The sequence below is a fragment of the Eumetopias jubatus genome, unplaced genomic scaffold, assembly GCF_037043125.1.
Source record: "Eumetopias jubatus isolate StellerSeaLion01/CBP00866 unplaced genomic scaffold, mEumJub1_p1.0 scaffold_8, whole genome shotgun sequence".
Lineage (NCBI taxonomy): Eukaryota > Metazoa > Chordata > Mammalia > Carnivora > Otariidae > Eumetopias > Eumetopias jubatus.
In genome coordinates this window covers 12,522,803-12,544,150 of record NW_028274814.1, presented here as the reverse complement: position 1 = coordinate 12,544,150, position 21,348 = coordinate 12,522,803, and the positions used below count along the sequence as shown (strand labels likewise).

At 47.0% G+C, this 21,348-nt stretch overlaps 1 protein-coding gene across 5 annotated transcripts in view; it reads left to right on the top strand.

Moving 5' to 3' along the window:
• Positions 1-20,100, top strand: part of KIAA1217 (KIAA1217 ortholog) — a 282,087-nt gene extending 261,987 nt beyond the window's left edge. Inside the window, exons 14-23 of one of the 5 annotated variants that reach the window (XM_088025526.1) lie at positions 1,216-1,663; positions 4,147-4,330; positions 8,396-8,559; positions 9,280-9,441; positions 12,562-12,681; positions 16,246-16,281; positions 16,435-16,512; positions 16,625-18,229; positions 18,765-18,887; positions 19,600-20,100. In XM_088025526.1, the coding sequence (XP_087881652.1) occupies positions 1,216-1,663; positions 4,147-4,330; positions 8,396-8,559; positions 9,280-9,441; positions 12,562-12,681; positions 16,246-16,281; positions 16,435-16,512; positions 16,625-18,229; positions 18,765-18,887; positions 19,600-20,100 (3,421 nt within the window). The remainder of the gene's footprint in view (positions 1-1,215; positions 1,664-4,146; positions 4,331-8,395; positions 8,560-9,279; positions 9,442-12,561; positions 12,682-16,245; positions 16,282-16,434; positions 16,513-16,624; positions 18,230-18,764; positions 18,888-19,599) is intronic. The other 4 variants (XM_028114194.2, XM_028114195.2, XM_028114196.2 and 1 more) reach the window with 4 other exon arrangements.
• Positions 20,101-21,348: the final 1,248 nt, after the last annotated feature.

Sequence of the window (21,348 nt, the reverse complement as noted above, 5' to 3'; positions counted from 1 at the left end):
TTATCGGTCAAGTTTGACATTGTCTGACATATAACTGCATTGACCCTAACAGTAACCCCCGAGGAAGGCATTAGGAAGCATTCTCATCCTCCTGCCCTCGTCTTCATCATTATTACACTCTATAGCAAACTGTCTGAGGCTCAGAAATCTAAGGTTCCCAACATCATAGCCAGAACGTGGCAGGACTGATGACATACAGGCACAGGTCTGGCTGAGCCCAAAGCCGTGTCCCTTCCACTGCGCCATGGGTGGAAATCGACAAATGGCATCAAATGACCCCAAAAAGCAGAGGACGACGAGGACCAACCCAGCTGCTAGATTTGAAGTCACTGTGGACCTTGCAGAAAGGCGCCGTCGAGTCCAGGTGGGGAAGCCTGATCACACAAGGCTGAGCCACATGACGAGCAGGCACAAGGAATGAGAACACCGTTGCCCCTTGAACAACTCGGGTTTGAACTGCATGGGTCTGCTTGTGTAGGAATTTTTTTCGATAAATACAGGGCAGTACTCTAAATGTGTTTTCTTTTCCTTGTGATTTTCTTAATATTTTCTTTTCTTTCTTTATTGTAAGAATACAGTGATGACATACAAAATATATGTGAATCAACTGTTTATGATGTAGGTGAGGCTTCTGGTCAACAGTGGGTCATTTGTAGTTAAGTTTTTTGGGGGCAACGAAAGTTCCACATGGATTTTCAACTGGGTAGGGGGTCAGGACCCCTAAACCCCCGCTTTTCAAGGCTTAGCTGTATGAACTGCCCTCCCCGGGGGTTTGGCAGTGCAAGGAGGAGAACGTGGAGGGCTCAGGAAGTTTTGGGGGTTGGAAGTGAGCCTCCCTGAGGGGCTGTCCAGCCAGGATTGGCTACAGGAGTTATTGTTAGAGTCCCATGTTCACTGTGCACCGCCACACAAATAGTGACAGGATGGCATCCGGCTGGGCAAGACCGCGCTAGTGGAAAGCAAGAGACAGACCATCTCGCGAGGGAAGGACTGAGAACGCAGCTATCAGCCAGCTGGGAGGCAGCTGGAGGGCATTAGGGAGTTGCTATGGAAACCCCCAACCCTGAGCTGCTACTCTGGGTTTTTGAATGTCTTAATTTTGCAAGAATAGCTTGCCTGGCTTTGGGATAACACAGCGTTCGAGCTTACGCCATAAAAATAAAATGGAAGGTACCCATTTTAAGAGTTAATGTTGCTGTGCCTGGTTTCTCCCAGACACGTCACCGACGGGCTCTTGAAAGGTACAGATGCAGCCCAGTCCGCTCAGTATGTGGCGATGGAGAAGGCCACGGCCGCCGAAGTCCTGAAGAACCAGGAGGAGGCACCCCACACCTCGGGCCAGCCCCTCCCCGTGGCAGGAGTCCCCGGCGACGTGAAGTCGGAAGTGGTGCCCTTGACCATTCACCACGCACAGAGCTCTCCTGTGCTCATCCAGCCCTCCCAGCTCTCTGCCGCCCTGCTGAACCCGGCTCACCATCTGCCTGCAGGGACCGGTCCCCACCCGGCCAGCCCTCCAGCCGCCGCTCAGGAAGGGACCTCCGCTCTGCTGTCCGCTCAGGCTCCGCAGTCCCCACAGACGCCCATGAACGGTTCCACCATGCAGAGCTTGTTCATCGAGGAAATCCACAGCGTGAGTGCCAAGAATAGGGCGGTATCTATTGAGGTAGGGTCCTATTTCCCTTTCTCGTAGCCCCATAAAGGAATAACACCTGGTCCTTTCCCTCGAAGATTTATCGTCTGGTTGTAAAGATAATATGTACACGTGTATATGTATCAAAGATAAATTTTTGTCAAATATATATAAACATTTATCTCAAAGATAGATTTTTAGCCCTAAAAATGGGTTTCAGTGGCCAGATTAAGAGAAAGGTCATCGGATTTCAAGAAGAGTAGGAAGGTGAAGCCCCGGTGTGCTGGGAAGTGTTTAAACACTGGCTCTCTTGGCGGGGGGAACGCCCTGATTTGTAGACTTTGCCCATTTCTGTGGTGTATTCTCCCATGATCACTGATTTCAAGTTACAGCAGGATGTCGGGGAACGTGCAGTTGGGGAGAAATGTGAGTCAGCGCTCCCCAGCCAGTGCGTGCGGGCCCAGGCTTAGCCCTGGTGCATGCAGGCCCTCGGGGGGTTTGCTAGTGGTCTCGGAAAATCAGTAGACTCTGGGTGAGCCGACCAGGGTGGTGAGGGCGGGCTGGGGCAGAGGACAGCCGGAGCAAAGGGAGACACGAGGAAACCTGTGTAATGGGAACAAGACAGGGCAGAGGAAGCTGGCAAGACAGGCTGCAGGGCAGTCCGAGATGCCTCAGGGTCATGGTGTGGGCATCCAGAAAAATGTTGCTGCTTGGACCGGCGATAAAAAATAGCATCTTCAGAAAATCACTCTGAAACAATGTACAGACTTGATTAAGGGGGCGGGTCTAGGATTAAGGGTGCAGGATAGGAAGTAGTTAGCCTCGTCTCGGGATGAAAGGCAGAGACTGTCAAAATGGAAAGAGAAAACTAGGCCTTAACATCACAGAACAGAAAACAGGCCATGTTTTTAAAGATTCTTTTTATCTAAGAGCTGGTGTCCATGCCCGAGTAGCACAGCTTGCTGCCTCCTTCCTCCTGCCCCCTCGTGTCCTCCGCTCCTTACCCCGGACCCTGGCCCTGACCCTCCTGCCTCTCTCACAGGTCGGCGGTGGATAATGCAGGTCTCAAGAGACAAATAACCTCTTCAAATGGCCACGGCCGCGGTCCTGGCAACCAGGCCTCTGAACGCTAGGTAGCTTCTGCCTGCTCCCAAGTCAGTAGCTGTGCCCTAATCCAAGTCAGCCACTCACAAAATGCATCTCACAGGAGGGGTGAAATGTGATTGCCTGACGATGATTCGATCCTCTCCTGCCCTGTGGGGCAGGAGCGCAGCCTGGAAGCCCGTTTCCTCCTGAGAATGAGTGGATCTGCCCCTTCGTACGTGTCCATATGGAAATGATGTCAGTAGGACGACCCGTTTATTTAACAGATATCTATTGAGAACCCACTGGGCACAGTTATCATTGATGTGTGTGTATTTTAAGTTTTGACTTGCGAGTCATCTCTAAAAATGCCCCGATCCGCAGAAAGGGGGCCTGGGCCTTTCTGCCCACTCCATTGCTGACGAATGAGGGGGAGCTTCCTTCACAACCAGGTCCTTACAGGCTCTGGCGCAGGCAGTGAACTGAAGGGACAAAACCCGTGCTTTCAAGAAACGTACCTGCTTGTAGGGAGAGATCGAGAACCAGTGTATGCCAGGTGATAATAAATGCTAGGAAGGACAAAGAAAGCGGAGGAGGGGTTGGTAAGGATGGTGATGGCGGAGACTCGGGTTTACGTAGCGTGACTCTTGGACAAATCCTTGTCTCCCTGGGCCCTAGCATCTCCTATGTAAAGTGTGCTGAGAAAGCGATCTCCTCTGTCTTTTCCCATTCTTACGTTGTGGGGTCCTAGTAATCCTGCTGCTGATTTCCCCTCGGCCCATCTGGAATGATTCCTGCGCTGCCCCAAAAATCACAGGAAAATGTTCTTTTCGAAAATGTTCTTTTCAAAAATGTATGGGTATTTAAAAATGCATTTCTTGTATTTCTCCCTACTGTAGAACTTGGTGGAGCTTAGAGGTAATCTAAATAACCCCCATTTTATATGTAAGAACGTTTGACCCAGAGGCCATATAGCAATTCTTAGGCAGACGTGGACTGGAGGTGTAGGAGTCTTTGTTCCCAATGAATGTTTTGGTTTTGTTCTTGTCCGTTTGCACATCTCCTCTATGATGAAAATTCAGTTTCGTGAACAGAAACTTGGTTATGGGATGCATACTTTTGAAAGCGTATCCCTGTGTCCTTTTTACTACTATTGGGAAAGTAGCAATAAATGCTCAGTAATCAGTTAATGAATGAATTTGGGTTTCTTGAGTTTGCTTCTCTGTGAATGAATATCAATCACTTGGGCTTACGTGGCAGCGAGCACAGAGGCAGGTTGGTCTGAGGTACAAAAATGTCCCTCAGCACACATACCAGAGCCTTATTTTGTCAACATTTTACCTGTGTCACACCTCCCCCCTACACCGACATGAAATCCCTAATTAGCTTTCCCTCTGGTTGCTAAACTTCCTTCACTTGCGATTTTCCTTCAGAAAGCAGAAAGGAAATGGGAAGAGAAAAGGCAAAATCTGGACCACTATAACGGGAAAGAGTTTGAGAAGCTACTAGAAGAAGCTCAGGCCAATATCATGAAGTCAATTCCAAACCTGGAGATGCCACCAGCCTTGGGCCTGCACCCAAAGGGCGATGCCCCAGGAGACAAGCTCGAACTTTCAGGTGAGGTGCTCACCGAGCTGAGCAGGCTGGCTGCCCACTTAAGCACGTGATGGCCAACAGGACCAATCTCTCACTTCTCAAGAATTTTATAAAATTGTGAAACTGGAAGAACAAATCCTCAGGTATCACTAGATTCTCACTCTTACTTTTTCACCAAAACCATAGTAGGGAAACTGTGTTCTGCGTTAGGGCCCTAGAGTAGTGCCCAGTAAGGTAAAATTTAGATCCCTAGCTTCTATATTTCCTATGAATTTATGACACTTCACAGCACCAGCTGGGAGACTATGAGGGCTGCATTTAAAGTAAGAGCTTTTCATATGCTGCAGGAAGAAAATGCCAGCCTTTATGAGCTCCCAAGGGGATATTAGATCATAAGGCAAAATTGTATTTTTTAAATTAAAATTATTAGATTCTATATTAAACCAACTGAACTCTGGAAGTTAAGCATCAATGTGTCACTAACAACATAAAATAACTGTTAGAAAACCCAGCCTACTAAATCTCCAACCAACAAGCACCACACCTTACTCTGATTTCAGAGCTGTGTACAAAGACATGATTTTACTTGCAGCCCAGTGTCTCGGAGCCACATTCAGTGATGCCTCGTCCAGGAACTAAAATTAATTTGAAAAGGAATCGCCATCCTGACTCGCATGTCCAGGAACATGAAAGTAGATACAGTTTATAACCACTGAAACCCTGTCTCAGGTTTTCCTTCCCCAAAACTCCTCTAAAATCCCACTCACGGAAACTCTCCCCATCAGTCCGTGCTAAGTTTTTCTACCTCCTTTCCCCACCTGCCGGCTGCGTGAGGCCTGTTTAGGGACCTGGAGGGTGAGGCAGCACGTGCCTAGGAAGGAAGGGGCCTGGGAGGGGCGTCTTTGCTCTCCCCAAGACGGCTTTTCTCCCAGAGTTCCCGTGAGGAATTTCTCATGGGTAAGGATCTATCCCCTTCCGTTTCTATCTGGCCTAATTTGGCTCTTTCCTTTATTAATTTTGTCAGATAGTCCCTGGATGTTTTAGAATCACAAGTAAATTATAAAAAATAGTTATAAATAGAACCATTCCTTCTCCATGATTATACAGCAAAAATAATAACACTAAATTTTGTTAATTTACCACATTTGGGCTTCTTCTTCCTTCAGATTAAAAAAATTGCATGAAGTATTTTTAAGAAATTAGTCTCCAAAGTATTTTTCACTCAGTTAAAATGCTCTTATTGTTCTTTTTGTTTTTATTTTATTTTTAAGTAAACCCTACACCCAGCATGGGACTTGAACTCACGACCCTGAGATCAAGAGTCGCACGCTCCACTGACGGAGCCAGCCAGATGCCCCCTTGTTTTTGGTTTTTTTAACACGTGGCCTGATTTCTTGTCAGAAAGAGTCCACTAATGTACAGGCTACCAGAAACGCATAAGGGTACAAGCCGTTACCTGCAAACGTTGGTTTCTATCACTTTTTTTTTTTTTTTTTTTTTTGTCCAGAGTTGTCATTTAATGCCCGATTATCACAACACAAGGAGGTTTACACGGTGCTCATCAAGGCAGGACCTGGGGCAAAACCAGACCAGAGGGAAGTGACCTGTATAGGGTCCTGGCACAGGGACCAGGTGCCCTTGGGCCTAATCACCCTCGAGACACATCTGCCATACACAAGGCTTCTTCCCTCATCCAGGAGCCTGCAGGCTGGCTGGGCTTCTGGTCACCAAGGGTCCTTGTGGGAGAACAGGGTCCCAGGATGAGGTGGGGACCGTGGACACAATGATGAGAACCAGACAGCTGTTTGCAAACAACCCCAAAAGGCTTTCACTTCAAATGCACTAAAGCCACACGACGCTCAGATGTAGGAACACCCAAACGCTTTTACTAGGAACTAAACACTGCAAAACTGGGGCTGAGGACACTCGGGGAGGGAGTTACTTATTTGGCATGGATGTTATTTTTTTTATTTGTGTTTACTAATGAGGTAAAATTCTACACCGAGGGTTCAAAAAAAAAAAAAACTTTTTTGTATTTCCTCTTGTGTGCACTGACTACTTCAATAAAGGGGATGGACTGAGAGCTCTTAAACATCAGTGGAAAGTTTTAGGGACTATAGCCTCATTCTGTGTTAAAGAAAAATTATTCTCAGAGCTATGTGTTAAAAAGAGCAAGGAAGACTTGATTCAAGACCACTGCAGTGGGGGAGAGAAATTGAACTCAACTCTGAATGCAGCATATCAAGGATAGGGAGGTTCTTGCTAAAGGCAGGCCAAGGGCTTGGATGTCCAGGGTGGGGAATGAAGAACCCAATCAGATGTCAAGAACGGGGGATTCTTGCTAAATTGACTTAGTAGAATTCTTCGCTAAAACTGGGCTGAGCTGACCAAGGGCAAACCTAATGGAGAAAAGGGCTCAGAGGAGCCTCACCAAAGCTGGTCAAAGAGGCAGTCTTTTGGGGACGCCTGGGTGGCTCAGTGGGTTAAGCATCTGCCTTCAGTTCAGGTCATGATCCCAGGATCGAGTCTGCATCGGACTCCCTGCTCAGCGGTGAGCCTGCTTCTCCCTCTCCCCCCTGCTCACGCTCTCTCTCTCTCGATATTTCTCTCTCTCTCAAATAAATAAATAAAATCTTTAAAAAAACAAAACAAAAACAAAACCAACGACGACGACAAAAAAAACAAAGAGCCTGTCTTTGTCGTTACACAGGAGAGGAGACCTGGGCCCTCCTCCGGGGCCCATCAGCCTGTGCCAGTCCCTGGAGGGACCCACGAAGCCGACGAGGCCATCCCCAGGCCAGGCTGCTGGCTTAGGCACCAGCCAGGTGGCCCAGTGCTGCTTGGGCCTTGTAGCCGGCACCCTCATGCATGAGACTAAAACCGTCCACTACACGTAATCGTGGGCATTTCACCCCGATGATTTACCCACATCCTTATTATACGTTTAAGTAGAAACTCCTCAAACAGCTCTGACTAGGTTGCCCAGAAGAGACAAACACATTCCAAGGAGGGCACGTTGTTGTTAGAGAGAGCTGGGGCATAGCCCACTTGGAAGCTCCGGACCATGAATTTCTGGCTCTCCTGCTTTAGTGAGCTCTTGGGTTGAGTTGCTGGTGAAGGGCAGAGCTGAGGAATATTGATAAAGGCAGGAATGGGACCCACCATTTAAATTTTATTAAGTGCCTTTTGGGGGCAGTTTTCTGAAGAACGCTAATCAGATATCTGCATTTTCTAATCTTTGGTGTCTGTCCTCATTTATACTTCTGCAGTTCTGTGTTTACTGCCTCCTTTCATTAGCAAAGAATCGTTTCCAATCACACAACTGGGACCAAAAATCCACTTTCTCCCTGACTTTGTTCCGTCTGCCTCCCACTTGCCTTCTGGCCCTCAGTGGCCAGATTCTTCTAGCATCCCCTGCTCCAGCCCTTCCTGCTCACACTGTCTTTCAGACTTGAGGGATGGAGGCTTTAGAGGCTATGCGGGGGGCTCTGGATTGGTCTTTTTTTTAAGATTTTATTTATTTATTTTGGAGATAGGGAGCAGGAGGAGGAGCAGAGGGAAAGGGACAAAGAGACTCCACGCTGAGTACGGAACCCAATGTGGGGCTCAATCCCACAACCCTGAGATCAAAACCAAAAGTCGGCTGCTTAACTGAATGAGCCACCCAGGTACCCCTGGATTTGTCTTTAGGCTCCAATAGTTCATCTCTCCAAGGAATACCCAGATTTTTTTGTTGAATAAGGAGAGCTCATACTTGCATTGCATTTACAATAAGCCAGTAAGCACTGTTCCACATGCTTCACGGATATTAAGTTATTGCATCCTCACAGGACCCCAGTGAAGAAGATCATAATAATACCCATTTAACAGATGAGAAAACCGAGGCAGAGAGAGAAGTTATTGAACTTGTGCAGGATCTTTCTGAGATTTCAAGTCAGTCAGGCTTCAGGGTCCATACCTTTAATCATCACACTAGGGAGAGACTAGAGAAATGTTTAAGTCAGATTGCATCGAGTTTCTAGAAATACACTGTTCTGGACGTTATCTTGCAAAGAGATTATTTTTCAATGATACCCTGTTTTCCAGAAGACTCTCCAAATCCAGAACAAGACTTGGACAAGCTGGGGGGTAAGTCCCCACCTCCTCCTCCCCCGCCCCCTCGGCGGAGCTACCTGCCAGGATCAGGGCTCACCACCACGAGGTCCGGCGACGTGGTCTACACCAGCAGGAAGGAGAACACCACTGCTAAGGTCTGATGGGTTAAGCGCTGATAAACTGGTCTCTGGATTCAAATGATACCCTTAGACAAGGTTCTCTCTATTCTCCTTTAGAACACAACAAGTAGTAAGGCAGAGAAGGAGAGAATTGACTAAGCTACATCACAGGAAGGCCCCACAGATGGGAAAATGTCAGCTGGTGTTATTGGACTAGACTCAGCACTACGAGCTTTATCCTTACTTGACTTCTAGCTGCAACAATGTAAAATGCAAATCACAAGCTACTTCCCCAGCAAGGCGGCATAAGATTGAAAATGAGGGGTGAAGAGGAAGCCAAAGAAAGACCATCTTACAAAGCTAAGTGAGATTAGCTAACATAGGAGTGAGAGTTTGCACAGAAAGATGCTCAATGAGCTCCCGCTTCCATTTCACTTGGCAAGTTCTGTCTTTTGTGCTAAATGTGAAATACAATTTCCGAGGAGATGTAGCATGGGCGGGCCTTTCTTAAAGGCACCAAATGTTGAGTAGTTACAGTTTTATTAAAAATCTTCAATCCATTCACCAAAATGACAGCTTGTACAAACAAAAAACCCAAACTAAATGCAAGGGGATATTATAGTCTTTGAACTCGATTTGAAGAGTTAGGAAGCCAACGCACCAGACAGTAAGGGAACGTGTGTTCTCGTGATTGGCCCTCTTTTCACCAGCACCTGCAGGGGTTAAGCCAGTATCTGTGATTTGAATCTTCCACAGGCAAGCAGTGAAGATGCTGTACCAAGCCCCCAGGCTAGAGCCACAAAATGTCCAGAGGAGCCTGCTTCTGCCTGGACCCCATCCCCACCACCAGTTACTATCTCCTCCTCAAAGGATGAGGAGGAAGAAGAGGAAGGAGACAAAATAATGGCAGAACTCCAGGTACGTGGATGAGGTGACTTGACTATGGCTCCTTGCCTTCATATCTAGGACTCTCTGGCTGTGTCTCTCACAGATTCATTAGCTAGAGAGGGTTGGCCAGGAGCCTTTGGACTTAGGCCCCAAAAGCTGCATCTTCTGGCCTTGGCTTCCACTTTTCCAAGATGGCGCTGAACTAGGCTCTCGGGGTACCTCATGACATGTGTAAGGAATGATCATTTCACAAAATAGCTCGGGAAGTTTATACAGAAGATCAATTGCAAGTTTTCCTAGCTCTGGCTGAGAGGATTTGCTTTCCTTGCTTTTAGTCTTAATACTCGGCTTCATTTCAAAAGCAATTAAGACAGGGATCAGAAATACCAGCCATTGTCTTGTCTTCCTAAGGACTGACTAAGGCCCACTTCAAGTGGGGTCCCATCCTTTGGTTTTAATACTCGAATGGCTGCCCTTAGGCCTTCTGCTCTCCATACCAGGCTCCCATTCGGTGTCAGTGTCACCTTTTCAAATATTCTGACAAGTTGAACGATTCCCATTTTCTTTGGCCTGTTTGAGAAATGATACTTTATGTATTAGTTCTGGATTTTTATTTTTTAACTAATTGACAGACTCCATCCATAGGATTAAGGATGGGGTACAGAAACTAGACTCAAAGCTTATCCCACATTCAAATCATAGCTGTGAATCTACCTTGGTTGTACGTTCTAAGAACTTTTCGAACCAGAGACATATGCACAATTCCCAGACCAAAGTCTGTTCGTAGAATATTTCACTTTGACCCATACTTATTGTAGGATTTTTTTCCCCCCTTTGGATGGTCAGATGGTCAGACCACAACCACGTAGGGCTCCAAAACATGTTGCCTGTTCACCAGTGTACTCGTGGTTTTGTGAAGGCCCCACAGATCCACATTCTTCACGTGGAGTAGAGAGACTTGCAAACCGTGTCATTTCTACCGCGGCAGTTCTGTTTTTCCTTGGTGGTAACTGCCAAAATCGGGCTGTTTGGATTCACAGGGCTGCTGGGTTGATTTATGAATATGGGTGAGCCCTTCCGAGCCTCACTAAAACTCCCAAACTGGCCTGGGACATCCCTCCCACCAGTCAGCTTCCAGACAGGTTTTCTGAATGGTTAGAGAGTGTCATTCGTAAGAACCATAGATTGCTAAGGTTAGGGACGCATGCAACAGTTGAGAGTGTGGAGGTGTCTGTCACTCAGTGATCCAGTGAGGACCCCCTGGCTGAGGACACTGGCAATGACAAGCCTGCTGGTTGTTGGGGTATCGGGCCTTGTCCGAAGATGTGGAGGCAGGTTCTGGGACCATTCATTATAGCATCTGCCCCAAAGCATGGTAAGAATTGATCACGGCCCAGTTTGGCTCAAATGGACGACAAAGCAGTAGGTGATTTTAAATCCGTGCAAGGTGAGCAGTCACTACTAATCCAAGAAGCAGAGACTTTAGGCTTGTGAATAATCCTTCACTAGCCCCCAATCAGAAGTCATCTCTTTGTTCCAGCTTCTTCGAGCTCGTGGCTTGAGACCATTTCCCTCCACTGAGGCCTACATACCGCGGATGCTTTCTTTGACTGAAAGTTTTCAGAGGCTGGAGTATTTGGCTCCTTGTTGTAGTATTGGTAATACTGGTGAATAAAGTGCTCTAAGCCTAACTTAGCCAAAGCCAGGCAGCTCTCCTGCGGGGGACAGGGACCCAACCTGCTGCCTCAGAAGGTCAGTCGCAGGCTCTGGACTTCGATGCCCCCAGGCAGGACAAGGAGCAGGTGCAACCTCCAGAATGAAACTGTGGGGCACCTGTCTGCTCCAGGGTACCAGGCATCAGAAGAAGCCACAGGCTCCCAAGTCCATGGTCTGACAGCCCAGTGGAGATGGCGAGTGGCCTTAGTGGGCATCTCCAGGGCCAGCAAGGACTGGGGTGTCTGAGGGACTGCAAGGGGGAGCCAGCGCTTCAGGCACGGGGAGAGCGAGTGCAGTAGGGGGAGAGCAGGCCAGCAAGGCCCCAGGCATTGGCTTCATTTATATTTTAGGACCCGTCCTGAAATGGTCAGCTCGGTGCGGGCATGGGTTATTCTCTCTGCCTACAGAGTTCTTCCCAAAGGAGCATACTTGACATTAAGAAAATACGACGCAATTATTTGGGATTTTTTTCATTTAAATAACTGGTCTTTAGTCCCAGGTGCGCATTCAAATTATTTGGGGGAGTTTTTTAAAAAAGAAAAAAAGACCTCTGAATGAATTATTCTCCGGGTGATGCCTGGGTAACAGAATTGTTTTTTAACAAGGTGACATGTAGTTGAGTTGAGAACCACTGATTTCAAGAAGCTGGACACTGGGGTCCTTCATCTTTCTTGCTTTCACGATCATATTGTCCCTCCCTCTCTCTGCCCCAGAGATACAGTCTGTGCTTTCTGTCCGTCTGAGAACTGGCCTTCCTCACCCCATGTTCACGTGAGCCGACGTGGGCTCCTAGAACCAAACCAGATAGTTTTCACAGACAGGGCTAGAGGCTTAGGCAACCCCGAGACCGCTCAGAATCCCCCCGGGTGCTAAAGAGCATCATCACTTTATTCTAATGCACTTCAGAACCCCTCAGAGGATGGGAGTCCCTCACTACGGCAGACAGTAAATTGGTAAGGATTACTTCTGTTGTACGATTGAGAGGTTTGCAATATTCTGTGCCCTTTTTTCTCTGACCTCAAGAAAGCTGGTTAAAAAAAAAGAAGAAGAAAAGAAAGAAAATGACCAAGAAAAAAGAAAGATAGCTTCTTGTTTTAATTCATTTATATATTCAACATTTTTTTAAAGGTCAAAGCAAGAAGCCCTATTACATGTAAATCAGGTTCTGGAAGAAAGGGCATTCCTTTCAAGGCTTCTGTCCATTAATCCTGCCGGGCGCAGACAGGAAAGAAGCCTTTGCCCCTGGCTCAGCCCTCAGCTTTGCTCCCTGAGGCCCAAATGCAGAGCCCGTTTCGCAGACACTGCCTCCCTGGCCCCGTGTGACCTGCGTGCAGGCCTGGGCTCAGGTCTCCGTGTCTCTGGATTCTGCCTCCTGCCTCCTTCCTCCTCCCTGCACCTGGATCCCCGGTTAACCTCAGTATTTTAATCCCTCAGGCATTCCAGAAGTGTTCCTTTATGGATGTAAATTCAAACAGTCATGCCGAGCAGTGCCGGGCTGACAGTCACGTTAAAGACACTAGGCCGGGGGCCACGGTCCCACCCAAGGAGAAGAAGGTAACGTGGCGGTGACACATTTGCCACCCAGGCCGATGGTCCTTCTTTCCTAGCCCTGACACTAACACCGCTCCTGTGTTTGTCCTTCTGTGCCCTCTCTTTTTTCTCTCGCCTTTTTTTTTTTTTTTAAACTAATGGAGACACAGCCTTAGGTTTAATCGGAGATTAATCAGTGACCTCAGTGTTCCTGCATGCAGCACGCAATAGTCTGTGCAGCATTTTAGGCATTATCTTCCCAAACCGAAGAGTATACATACGTACGCCTTGCAAGATTTTTCTAGAACTCCGGGGAAAAAATAGAAACATCAGTCGAGTGTGTAGCACTTTTTCCAAGTTTTAACAGATCTTCTAGGTTCAACACACCTACATCAGAAGTAGCTGCAAACCTTGGATTCAGGGAAGAAAACCCACGGCAGAGCTGTATGCCTGTCACCATCCACAGGTGTGTCCTCATGGGAACGTACACATATGTATCTGCACACATGTTCGAGAATGCCAGACAGAATTTTTGTTAGGTACTACACATTCTCAAACTATACCTTGCAAGACAGTAAGTCCAGTCTGGGTTTAGTGCTAATACACATCGTGGCATCCTGATGGCTTCAAGACAGATGTCCAGGCTCTGAAACAAAATTTGCTGTCATTACCTAAGTACTTTAGGGAAAGGATCTTGGCCTGATTGTCTAAACGTCAACTCTTTAAGTTGCATCTAGATTTTTGGATATAGAGCCATCTTATCTGAAGGAAGCCTCTGTTTACACACCAGGACATCATGACCAACTCAAGTCCTAGCATTTTTCGCCAGGAACGTTTATTTCGGAAATCGAAGGTTCTAGCATCCCCTAGATAAAGTCAAACAAATCAGCCGCCGTGTAGCCTACTAGCGACACCAGGTGGGTACCTCATTCCCTGTATAAGAAAGCTCAGTGATGGGAGATAGAGGATCCCAAGTCAGAGGGCTGTTCTAACATAATCCTTCAAGAGATACAGTCCTGGGGCTTGTAGCTCCCAGCCGTGAGGCCCTGCCAGGGAGGCCGTGCTCCTCCTCCCTGTCTCACGGCCATCACGAGGCCTCCTGCAAACTGCATCTGCCACATAACTGACGTATAGAACTGTTACAGGCCAGGTGAGGGGGCCTGCACCAGCAGAGGTTATGAGACTATTATTGATAAATCTTTCTCATGAAGAAAATCTCCTGTTAATTTGGATTGAACCCATGTGACACCATACTGGAAATACATTGCTCTTGGGATTGCCCTACGTGGCCTTATTAAAACCAGCTCATGAAAGGCCGTCGCAGACCCTGGGTCACAGGGCATGCCTGGGCTAATGGGACTGTTTCTGGCCAAAGTGCTGCCTGGGAACTGGGAAGTTCTGGAAGATCCCTCTAGAGACAATCATTGTCTCATAGAATTTTGCTAATTGGCGAAAAAGTTGCATGAGATTTCTTGCCCTGCGATTAGAAAGCCATATCCTTCCGGTTCCGTTCATCTCAGTCGAGTTCCTCAGATAAGCAGGTCTGTAGTAAGAGCCTTGTAGGGACATTAGTGCTTTATTGTAGATCATTATACTCAGGAGATTGACCTATTTCATAATAACCATGAGTATCGGACTTGTCCTCAAATTTGTATCATTATTAACCTCTCTGTGGTCTATTCATCTACTCTTCTATAAATCAAATATTTTTTTAAAATTTTCTCCTATTGTCATGAAGCGCTAGCTTAGTAAGTACTTCACTTGTATGCAATTTTCCTATAACTATGTCTCTGATGATTTTGGTTGATTGCCCATATGCATTTTGAGCCTGCTACACAGTTGTCTGAACAATCCAAACCTAAGGGCCTATATAAGCAGATATTAAGAGGCTTACTTACCTTTTACACAGAGTCTTGGCCATCTGAGAGCGTATCTAAGATGTCATTGTGAGATTACCTGACATTTGTGACCAAGCTACCCTGGAAAACTTGGGTTTTGCACCTGCTTTGATACACTCATTCTTTTTTCTAGCCCAGTGACAAAAATGACAGGTCATGTGAAACCTACCCTTGTGACATCTTTATCTTAGTGGCTTTCATCGGAGTATGCCTGCTACTACATCCGTTTTAAAATGTGTATGTTCCCGGGTGACACTTGAAATACTTAACAATGGGTATGGCATGGGCTGGGACCGACCAGAACAGAGGCCAACCTGACCCGTCAGCTGCACGGGTGTCACACATGTCAATTCCTTGTCCAGTTCATGGGTAACTTCTCACTCGAGTCCTAGCATGGTACGCTAACTCCATGTTTGGGGTCAAGACCTCATTTATTCTTCTTCAGACATTTTTACTGGATGTGTTAGTTGTTTAATAACCCAAGTTTAAAATCCCACCTTAGACATGACGTTGTTCAACCCCACCAGCTGAATCGTTGCACATACTTGGAGGCCTTACTGGGACGAGGGCAAATGAAAGAGGCAGGTGTTGGGTAGCTAACGTACCTTGTATCCTGTACGGTGTTTCCATGTGATTAATACTGACTCTGTTGTTTGTGTGTTACCCCTTGAAGATGTCTGGATGCTCTTTCCATTTGTAACAGGGGGTGGGATTGCTCGGGGTTGACTTTGGCGGGGCCTGGTTATTGTGCTTTGTTACGGTGTCGTTGCTTTCACCAAACAACTTCCTTGGGACTGTGCTCCATCTATCACCGCCTCCTCCTCTCGGGCTTCGGCAACAAGAAGAGAAGGCAGCAGTGCCTGGGAAATGATGAGACACGGCTAGTGTTAGTATCACGGCAGGGCCCAAGGGGACAGACACACACGTGCCGGAAAAGGCCACGCTGCCTGGTCAAGCACTGTCCACACCCGGCCCTCACCGCTGGCTTCTCACGCCCTGAATCTTGGTGAGAGCCTCAGAAATGGACCTTCGCTCCGTGTCGGAGGATTTAGAGACTAAAAGCTGAATTACGATGTCACGGCCATCATTTTAGTCTCACATGTCTACTTTGGAAATGTTTAGACATTTTGGCAACATTACCATTCTGAATTTGGATTTGATGATCGCCTTGGGTATTGTTAGTTTAAAGGTTGTTGTGACACGTTACGTGGCGAGTCCAAGTAAAAAACTGCAAGTCCCTTTTCAGTCTGCCCTTTGACCGGGGAATAATTATGGGGTATTTTTTCATCTCCAAGTACCACACCCAACAAATGCAGAGTCCTTATAGGACAGTTTCCGTAAGAGAAGCAGAGATAGTACTGAAAGACCTAGCTGGAAGGGACATGAAAAATCTCCTGGTCTAGTTCCTCGGCTTATAAGCAAGAAAACTGAGGCCCAGAAAAGCGAAGGTAACACAGTTAAGTGGCAGGTCTGGATTAGAATGAGAATCTTCTGCCTGCTGAGATACTGTGCTTTCGACAGCGCCACGCCCCTCTTCCCGTGTTAGATTCCGCTAGGCTCACAATCAGATGCTGGAAGGAGAACGTGTTGATACAGAATCGGTCCCTTTATTCTCTTAACTGCTCCCTCACAGAATTCAAAACACTTAAAATACTTTGCTAATTGAGATTTTCGTCTTGTGCAAACACAGGGCATTTTTGGAAGTTGGAGAACAAAGCAACCCAAGGTAAACAGAGCTATATAGGCTTTGGACTAGTGTGTAACAAATGTGCTTGGCCCGCATGGTTTGGAAGTGTTAAATTAAAGGAACAATTTAGTGATAGTCCACCTTGGGGGGATGTGGTTTTGTGGAGTAACATGTCCTACACTGTTCTACCAGAATTTGGAATTTTTCCATGAAGACGTACGGAAATCTGATGTTGAATATGAAAATGGCCCCCAAATGGAATCCCGAAAGGTGAGTTTAGCAGATCTGTGTTCCAAATGATACCGTGCAGATTAATTCCCTTCTTTTGCAGATCCATTTCTGATTAATGTGTGTGGTTTCCCTCCTTCATTGTCCCTCTCAGGTTACCGCAGGGGCTCTAGCACCTCTTGACCATCCTAAGTGGGAAACAGCAATGGGGAATGGTATTTCTGATGCATCAAGAACCTTAGAGTACAAAACAGACATCCAAAAGAAGGAAAATTCCATATCCAACAAGAATTTATTTAGAGACAGTAGAAACTACTCCCAGAAAAATGTGTCTAAGGTCAACTCCAGCTACCCTGGCACTAGTCCATTGGAAGTTGAAATAAACAAAGGACCTAAGAGCTCAGGACCACAGCACCCTCTATGTGACACTGAGCATCAGAAGATGAATTATGGAAAGACAAAGGAGATGATGAGTCTAGAAGGACCAGAAAATACAGATAGGTGTGACCTTCACTCTCCCACTAGGTCAACTGAATTGAGCTCATGTGATGTCAAAACTCAAGATCAAGAGGTTCCCATGACAGAGTTCGGCCAGGTCATTCTGAGACCTAAGGGGGCACGGCATGTGAACGTGAACCTCAGCGAGGATGGGGAGTCGACCCCGAGTTCTCCCACTGAGGAAAACGCGACCCCCGACAACATTGCCTTCATGATTACCAAAACCGCAGTCCAGGTTCTCTCCAGTGGGGAGGTCCGAGACATAGTGAGCAAAAAGGGGGAAGATGTACAGACGGTTAATATTGATGCCAAAAAAGAGACAACTTCCCGACAAGGAGGAACTGAAAACGAAGAGCCAGTCGTGTGCCTGGACAAGAAACCAGTTATCATCATCTTTGACGAACCCATGGACATCCGGTCTGCGTATAAGAGACTTTCGACCATATTCGAGGAGTGCGATGAGGAATTAGAGAGAATGATGACAGAGGAAAAGATAGAGGAGGAGGAAGAAGAGGAAAACGGAGACCCAGGGGTCCAGAACAATGCTTCCCGAAGGTTCCCCGAAGAGGTGGCCTCTGGCGGCCCTGGACCGGCGCGGCAGGCTGACGGGGAGTTACAGCCACACTGCCTGTCGGCCAGGGCTGACGCATCACGAGGACAGGAAATGAATAAAAGGGAGTGGGGCAAGTTCAGCCAAGCAGATTCTCCAAGTTCAGAAAGCAAGGGCGACGGGACAGATGACCAGTTTGAAAACCCCAAGAAGAAGTTCAAGTTCAAATTCCCGAAAAAGCAACTGGTGGCTCTCACTCAGGCGATTCGCACAGGAACCAAAACGGGGAAGAAGACTTTGCAGGTGGTGGTCTACGAGGAGGAGGAGGAAGACGGCGCCTTGAAGCAGCACAAGGAAGCCAAGCGATTTGAAATAACTCGGTCTCAACCCGAAGACACCCCCAAAAGCATGCTTCGGAGACCAGAGCCGCCCGGTCCAGAGAGCCCAGCCCTGATTTCCAGAACTGATGAAATTCGAAAAAATACCTACAGGACGCTGGACAGCCTGGAGCAAACTATTAAACAGCTTGAAACCACCATCAGTGAAATGAGTCCAAAAGCTCTAGTTGACGCTTCATGCTCTTCCAACAGAGATTCTGTTGCAAGCTCACCCCACATAGCCCCAGAGGCCTCTCCCCGCTCCCTGCTAGTTCTGGATGAAGCTCCCACTGCCCCAGAGCCCCCCTCGTCCGTACCTTCGGCTTCACGTAAGGTATCTTGGTCTGATGGAAAGTGAAAAGACCCAGCTGCTTTCTTACATCTGCCATAATCACCATTAGCAACAGGTGTCTTGTGATTGACTTGCTTCCTTTCAGGTGGCTCGTTGTGTTTTGTTTTTTGTTTTGTTTTGTTTTTGTCTGTTCTCCACGATCCCTTTCTCTCACACTTTCTCCCTCACCTTCAAAACAACAACTAGGTATCTAACAGCTAATCGATTCTCTTTATCTCTGTTGCTGATTGGTGTTGGGTAAACGCAAGGATGCTGGGCCGGTCATTTGCTGTTGAAATGATTGCTCTGATACTCACATTAAAATCCGTTTGATCAGTAGTGGAGCAGTTTATTCTGTTTGATTCTTCAAATTAACCCCAGTGGTGTCTCCTGATGTCCGTCTCCTAGATCTGTCCTGCATGTAGGGCTGTGGCTTCTCACGTTGACCTTCTCTGCACACAGCGGGAGACCCTCGGCGATAACCCACTCATGTGCTTCTCCTTCTCTTCCTCCCCTGCCCCGCTGCTCCTTCCCCCAGGGCTCCGCTGGGACCCCGCAGACGAGCAGGATGCCGGTCCCCATGAGCTCCAAGAGCAGACCCGGAAGCCTGGACAAGCCTGGCAAGCCATCCAAACTGCAGGATCCCCGCCAATATCGTCAGGTAGTTTTACCTTAAACCCAATTTCGGATGGACGCTATTGCGGTTAAGAAGCAAGTTGCTGACTTAGTTTATACCAAATCTTGTGTTTTCCTTGTGAGATACGGTTTACATAGACATCCGGGATCTGGGGCATGAAGAAAGTCTAAAAAAACCTTTGTTAAACTTTCCACCACGCTTTTGCATGCTTACGACTATGTGACTCCAAAGTTTAACTGTTAACGCGGGGTGCCAGGCCCATTGGCTTTTCTTTGGTGAAGGGAGTCGCTCATCAGAACCCCTTGGGAAACCGAGGCACCCCTGTCCTTGACCTCCCCTGAAAGTCACCAGTACTAACGGATATGCTGACTGCATTGCATTCGAGGCACATTAACTGTCCATCACGATGCCCCAGCCCCACCCCCACCCCCGTGAGCACCCAGACGCATGGCCAGCCTAGCACCTGGGAACGGGGAGTGGGATCATGTGCCTGTTCTCACCGACGACACCTGTTCTTCCTTTTTCTCCCTCTTCTGCACATCCTGCGCTCTGTGCTTTGGGGGTTTCTGCCAGGTCCAGGACAGCACAACGGGACTTAGCTCAGGCCTTGAACTGGTTCGGTTTGGTTTGGTCTCTGTGATTTAATGATTCTCAGAAGGGCTGTGTTGCCAGACCCTCTGGATCGATCGTGTTACCAGCTCTCTGACAAACTGTCTCCCGCCATCTTTATTCACAGGCTAATGGAAGTGCTAAGAAAGCTGGTGGGGACTGTAAGCCTACTTTCCCCTCCTTACCTGCTTCTAAGATTCCAGCCCTTTCTCCCAGCTCTGGGAAAAGCAGTTCTCTGCCCTCTGCTAGTGGCGACAGCTCTAACTTGCCTATTCCACCTACTACTAAACCATCGGTTACTTCTAACCCTCTCAGCCCCCAGACAGGACGATCCGCCCCCTCTGCCTCCCTCATCCCCTCTGTCTCTAATGGCTCCTTAAAGTTTCAGAGCCTCACTCATGCAGGTAAAGGCCACCATCTCTCATTCTCGCTGCAGACTCAAAACGGCCGAGCAGCCCCTTCCCCCCCCTCCTCCTCCTCCTCCCCGCCCTCCCCCGCCTCCCCCACGTCACTGAATCAAGGTGCCAAGAGCATCAGGACCATCCATACTCCCGGCCTCACCAGCTACAAGGCACAGAATGGAAGTTCAAGCAAAGCCACCCCATCCACAGCAAAGGAAACCTCTTAAAGGCCAAATCCTGTTAGGCACAAGTCGGAGTTACATTTAAAAAAAATATATATTTTTTTTTCAACAGTCTTCAACAGCTGTTTTCACAAGAGAATGTACCATATTGCTGTACTGTGAGGCTTAATGCTAAGTATGTGCTAAATACTGGATGAATAGATTTCAGTAAAGCTCGTTTGTTTTTGTTTTTGTTGTTTTTACTTTGTTGCTGTTGTAATTACACAGTGTTTACTGTCTCTATTCCATACCTGTTACATGAAGTAAGCATGTGTTATCAAAAGAGTGGCTGGCAGGAAAGAAGAGTGAGTGTGAGACTGGGCGGGGTGGGGGGGGAGATGTATTCAGCATGTAAAACATGTATGATTCCAGAATTTTAGTATGTTTTGTACAAAAATATTTTTCATTACGGAGACTAGACGTGAACAGAGAAATACACAAGTGTGACTATACAAATTGTAAAACAGATACTATAATATTTCCTTTTATTTTAGTGTTATTTAGCTTTATTACAGATTTCTATTTTTGTCAGAACTTCATGGTTCCTTTCGAGATCCTTTTTGCCAAAAACATTTTGATACTATAGCATTGTACATGTGAAAGTAGTGTGCTAGACAATATGCCCTTGAACTTCTGCACAAGCCAACCCAGAGGCGCGTGTAGAAGGCAGTTTATCAGTCCTGTTGCACTGCCATGAAAATTAGGTATGATGATTTGCAGCCCAAGCAAGCGAGCTTTCTTTACTTTTCTTTCGTTCTCTTTTTTTCTCTTCTTTTCGTTTTTTTTTTTCTTTTTTAACATATTGGGATTCTCTAGTTGCTTTCTTTGCAGTATCGAACCCCTTCCTTTGTTTTCAGAGACCTGGCAACCCACACTATTGCATTGTGGATTTTAACATGTACACTTCTGTACGGTTCTGTCAACTGATCAACTTTTGTACATATATAAATAGACATCAGAAATACTGGATGTGACAGCACAGAGTAGTTTTCCCACACCAAAGTTAATTTTTATGCATGCTTTAAAACTCTATCTCGGGATGGGCAGAAATGGGGGCTCCCCGCACATTTTTAAAAAGCAACAAGTTTGCACAGCTGGAGTGTTTTTTGTAAATAAATGTATTTGTATAACACAGTCATGTAATATACAGAACTATAAGCAGAGACTTTGCAAAACTAAATAAAGGGCTGCATGCTTATTTTTTTGTATGTCGTCCCTCGAACTACTTCCTAGTCAGAGAACAAGCGTAACTAT